The sequence below is a fragment of the Mandrillus leucophaeus genome, unplaced genomic scaffold (assembly GCF_000951045.1).
Source record: "Mandrillus leucophaeus isolate KB7577 unplaced genomic scaffold, Mleu.le_1.0 Scaffold219, whole genome shotgun sequence".
In the NCBI taxonomy this organism is placed as follows: Eukaryota; Metazoa; Chordata; class Mammalia; order Primates; family Cercopithecidae; genus Mandrillus; species Mandrillus leucophaeus.
Window position 1 is genome coordinate 144,815 of NW_012102243.1, and position 5,446 is coordinate 150,260.

At 53.5% G+C, this 5,446-nt stretch overlaps 1 protein-coding gene across 1 annotated transcript in view; it reads left to right on the top strand.

The window, feature by feature from the left end:
* CALY (calcyon neuron-specific vesicular protein) overlaps window positions 1-405 on the top strand; it is a 12,986-nt gene extending 12,581 nt beyond the window's left edge. Inside the window, exon 5 of the mRNA XM_011980844.1 lies at window positions 273-405. Within this exon, the coding sequence (XP_011836234.1) occupies window positions 273-405 (133 nt within the window). The remainder of the gene's footprint in view (window positions 1-272) is intronic.
* Window positions 406-5,446: the final 5,041 nt, after the last annotated feature.

Here is a 5,446-nt window from a genome sequence, read left to right on the forward strand (position 1 = left end):
TCAACCCTCGGGCTCTGTCTCCGCAGCGTCCCCCGCCAGCTCCTGTGACCAGCGCGTCGCCCGATGCTCTCCGCCGTGTTCGTGTCTCGCCCCCAGGCGCCCTCGCTGCAGCCCTGCCCCCGTGGGTCTCTGACTCTGTCGCTTTTCTCTAAGTAAAGATTTCACGTTCACCGGAGTCTTCCATCTCTCCTGCGCGTCCTCTGCCCGGCTGGCCTTTCTCCCGCCCCCCACCCCGCCAGCTGTGAGTGAGGCCGGCATTGTGCTCCCCCCAGGGAACCCCGAAGGACCCAGGAGAGATTCCGTGGGGGCAGCTCCCGGGAAGCCGTGGCGCGCCCAGGCGGAGCACGAGCATCCTCGCGCTGGGTGGTCCCGGCCTTGTCCAAGTCCCACCGGGATATGCCTTAATGGCGGGGCTCCGGCCCACCCAGGGGAGCCTCGGGTCCGTCCCTAACCGCTGCCCAGCCCCTTGTCCTGCTGGTTCCACCCCCACCATCTACCTGGTGCTGGGCCTGGGTCCCGGGAATCCCCCCTCTGACAGGAGTGTCTGCCTCCCCGCTGACCCCTGGTTCTGGGCGGCACCCATGAGCAGCTTCTGCCTCCTAGATGTGCGGCCCACAGGCATAAATGACCAAGTGAAGAAAGAAGTGAATGGGGGCGTCTGAGTGGGGAGTGGCGCCTGAGGAGGGGTGAGCTCTGGCTCCTGGGGTCTGGGTTCTCCCGTGTCCCTGGAGCCAGATGAAAGATGGTAAGGCTGAAGGGCCAGGGGAGCCTAGAGCTGCTGTGAGTCCCCCCCCAGCATCCCCACCTCAGCTCCAGCCCACTTCCGGCACTGAACACCACAGGGAATGGACTCTGGTAGATCTCACCCACCGCCTGCTCCACCCCAACCAGCTGCAGCTCTGCAGCGCCGCCCACCCAAACACCTGTCCTCCTCGGATCCCTTTCACGTGGGGCCCAGACGCCCCACCTGGTGGGAGGGGAGTTCGGGCCTTGGGACTAAGGGCTTGCGGCTGAGAGACAGCAACAGAGCCTAGACGGTCCGGCCAGCCACTGGAAGCAGCTTCAGGCAGGAGGGGCCGGCATTTCCTGCACTGCGTGGTGGAGGGTGGGGGCCTCACACACAGGTGGGATCCCCTTGGGAAGCCCCGCCTTGATCTCAGCATGGAGCCCAGTGACTTGGAGAACAGGCCAGAGCAGCCTCTATGGCATCAAGGGAGCTGCCAGAGCCAGCGCCAGTGGATCTAACCTGTTCCTGGGCACTGGGCTAGGGGACTGGATGGTCACTGGAGTCCTGGTTCTGAACACAGGGCTGGATGCTCAGACCAAGAGTGGATGGAAGACCCCCACCATTGGCTCCCAGGCCTGCTGGCAAGGTGGGGGTCTAGGCAGCTTCCCAGCTCCGTGGGACTGGCCTGCTTTGGAACAGTGGGCAGTGCCCAGGAAGCCTGTGAACTGGGCCTGCCAGGGAAGCCGTGGTGAACTGGAGGCCAGCCAGGTGGGGTCAGGGAAGACAGGGCCGTGCACACCACACCCTTCACTGCTGGGCTTCTAAGGGCATTGAATAGGCACACGCAGAACTGAGTTGGCCCTAATGGCCTGCAAGGGAGGAGGGTGGGGGACCTGGGACCTCAGCTGGGATATATGAGGGCAGGGAGTCTCTGCATGGCTGATGTTTGAATTAAAATACAGCTTTTTCCCTATATTTTATTATTTTTATTTTTATTTTATTTCATTTTATTTTTTGAGACAGAATCTTGCTCTGTCGCCCAGGCTGGAGTGCAGTGGCGCAATCTCCGTTCACTGCAAGCTCCGCCTCCTGGGTTCACGCCATTCTCCTGCCTCAGCCTCCCGAGTAGCTGGAATTACAGGCGCCCGCCACCACGCCTGGCTAATTTTTTTGTATTTTTAGTAGAGATGGGGTTTCACTGTGTTAGCCAGGATGGTCTTGAACTCCTGACTTCGTGATCCACCTGCCTCAGCCTCCCAAAGTGCTGGGATTACAGGCTTGAGCCATTGCACCTGGCCATGCCAGACTCTTTATAACAATCAGTTCTCAGCTAGACGCAAGCAATGGCTCATGCCTGTAATCCCAGCACTGTGGGAGGTCGAGGTGGGCGGATCACTGTAGGATCCAGCCCTACGGGGCTTAGCAGGTGTTCTCCCCGCGTGTGGAGATGAGAGATTGTAAGAAATAAAGACACAAGACAAAGAGATAAAGAGAAAGAGCTGGGCCTGGGGGACCACTACCACCAAGACGTGGAGACTGGTAGTGGCCCTGAACGGCTGGGCGCGCTGATATTTATTGCATACAAGACAAAGGGGCAGGGTAAGGAGGGTGGATCTTCTAAGTGATTGACAAGGGGAAACAAGTCACGTGATCACAGGACACGGGGGCCCTTCCCTCTTAGGTAGCCGAAGTAGAGAGGGAGGGCAGCATATGTCAGCGTTTTCTTCTATGCACTTAATAGGAAAGATCAAAGACTTTAAAACTTTTACTATTTCTTCTACCTCTGTCTTCTACGAACTTCAAAGAGGAACCAGGAGTACGGGAGGAGCATGAAAGTGGACAAGGAGCGTGACCGTTGAAGCACAGCACCACAGGGAGGGGTTTAGGCTGCCAGATGACTGCGGGCAGGCCTGGATAATATCCAGCCTTCCACAAGAAGCTGCTGGAGCAGAGTGTTCCCCGACTCCTCCAAGGAAAGGAGACTCCCTTTCGCGGTCTGCTAAGTAACAGGTGTCTTCCCAGACACTGGCATTACCACCTGACCAAGGAGTCCTCAAGCGGCCCTTATGCGGGCGTGACAGAAGGCTCACCTCTTGTCTTCTTCGTCACTTCTCACAGTGTCCCTTCAGCACCTGACCCGGTGCCCGCCGGTTATTCCTAGGTTATATTAGTAATACAACAAAGAGTAATATTAAAAGCTAATGTTTATACTAATGATTGATAATGTCCACGATCATCTCTATATCTAATTTGTATTATAACTATTCTTATTCTAACTACTTCCTTTATTATACTGAAACAGTTTGTGTCTTCAGTCTCTTGCCTCGGCACCTGGGTAATCCTTTACCCACAGATCACAAGGTCAGTAGATCGAGACCATCCTGGCTAACACAGTGAAACCCCCTTTCTACTAAAAAAAAAAAAAAAAAAAATTATCTGGTGTGGTGGCGGGCGCCTATAGTCCCAGCTACTTAGGAGGCTGAGGCAGGAGAATGGCATGAACCTGGGAGGCAGAGCTTGCAGTGAGCCAAGATGACACCACTGTACTCCAGCCTAGGCGACAGAGCAAAACTCTGTCAAAAAAAAAATCAATTATCGGGTCAGGTGCTGTGGTTCACACCTGTAATCCCAGCACTTTGGTTGGCCAAGGTGGGTGGATCACAAGGTCAGGTGATCAAGATCATCCTGACTAGCATGGTGAAACGCGGTTGAGAGATGAAGCCAGCTGGATTTCCTGGGTCAAGTGGGTACTTGGAGAACTTTTCTGTCTTACAAGAGGATTATAAAATGCACCAATCAGCACTCTGTAGCTAGCTAGAGGTGTGTAAAATGCACCAATCAGTGCACTGTAAAAACACACCAATCAGCACTCTGTAGCTAGCTAGAAGTTTGTAAAATGGACCAATCAGCACTCTGTAAAATGGACCAATCAGCAGGACATGGGCAGGGACAAAGAAGGGAATAAAAGCTGGCCACCACCCCCCATATCCCCCAGCCAGCAGGGGCAACCTGTTCGGGTCCCCTGCCACAATGTGGAAGCTTTGTTCTTTGACACTTCACAATAGATCTTGCTGCTATATATGCTTTGGGTCCGTGCCACCTTTAAGAGCTGTAACACTCACTGCAAAGGTCTACAGCTTCATTCTTGAAGTCAGCAAGACCACAAACCCACCAGAAAGAACCAACTCCAGACACACTACACACCGTCTCTACTAAAAATACAAAAAATTATCTGTGCGTTGTGCTGGGCGCCTGTAGTCCCAGCTACTCAGGAGGCTGAGGCAGGAGAATAGTGTGAACCTGGGAGGTGGAGCTTGCAGTGAGCCAAGATTGCACTGCTCACTCCAACCTGGGCAACAGAGCAAGACTCAAAAGAAAAAAAAAAATTCCTCACAGTAAGTAATCAAGCAAGAACTCACTCATTACCTTGAGAGTGGCACCAACCCATTCATATCTGCCCCATGACCCAAACACCTCCCATCCAGGCTCCACTTTGAACGCTGGGGGTCAAATGTTAACATCCAAACTCCAGCATCTGGCATTCCACCCCATCCGCTCTATCACACTCCACCACCTCGTCTCTCTACCTACCAGCCTATCAATTATCTGCCACCTATTGTCTATGGCCTATTATCTATCATCGATCACCTATTGTCTATCACCTATTATCCTCTATCGTCTATCACCTACCGTCTATTACCTATCATCTATCAATAATCTGTCATCTCTTTAGCTGCTACCTACCTAACGTTTTTTCTGAGCCAATGAGTGAATGGGGCATCTGAGTGGGGAGTGGGGAGTGGGGTTTGAGGAGGGGTAAGATCTGCCCCAGGGACGGGCATCTCCCATTCCCTTGGAGCCAGATGGGAGTTGAGAAGGGCCCAGGGGCTCCTGGAGCTGCCGTAAGTCCCACCCTCCCCACCTGGCCTGGCAACTCCTTGCACTCAGAGGAAGTGACCTCTTTATCCTTAAATACTTCAGTGTGGATTCCCCGCAAACAAGGGCGTTTTCTTACGTAAGCTTCATGCAATGATCGAAATCAGGAATTTAGATTTCCAGATCCACACAACCCACATGAGAGCCAACAGGGTGGGGGTGGAGGGGCTTCTGGCTTCCCTGTGTGCGAGCATGGATGCACGTACAGAGAGGAGGGGCATGGATTGTGTGTGTGAGTGTGTGTGAGTATGAGCACAGACGCACAGAGAGGAGGGAGTGTGGATTATGTGTGTGTGAGCGTGTGAGCACGGACACACAGGAGAGGGTGTGCATTGTGCATTAGCGTTAGTGTGAGCATGTGTGTGAGCACAGATGCACAGAGAGGGGGTGTGGATTGTGTGTGTGTGAAAGTGTTAGTGTGACCATGTGAGCACAGATGCATATACAAAGAGAAGGGGTGTGGATTGTGTGTGTGTCTTAGTGAGAGCGCGAATACAGATACACATAGAGGAGGTGGCATGGATTGTGTGTGTGCATGAGCATATGAGTGTGTGAATGTGAGCACAGATGCACATACAGAAAGGAGGGGCATGGATTGTGTGAGTGTGAGTGTGTGTGAGCAGGGATGCACATACAGAGAGGAGGGAGTGTGGAGTGTGTGTGAGAGTGTTAGTGTGAGTATGTGTGTGTGTGAGCACGGAACCACATACAGAGAGGAGGGGTGTGGATTGTGTGTATGAGTGTGAGCATGTGTGTGAGCAGAGACACACATACAGAGAGGAG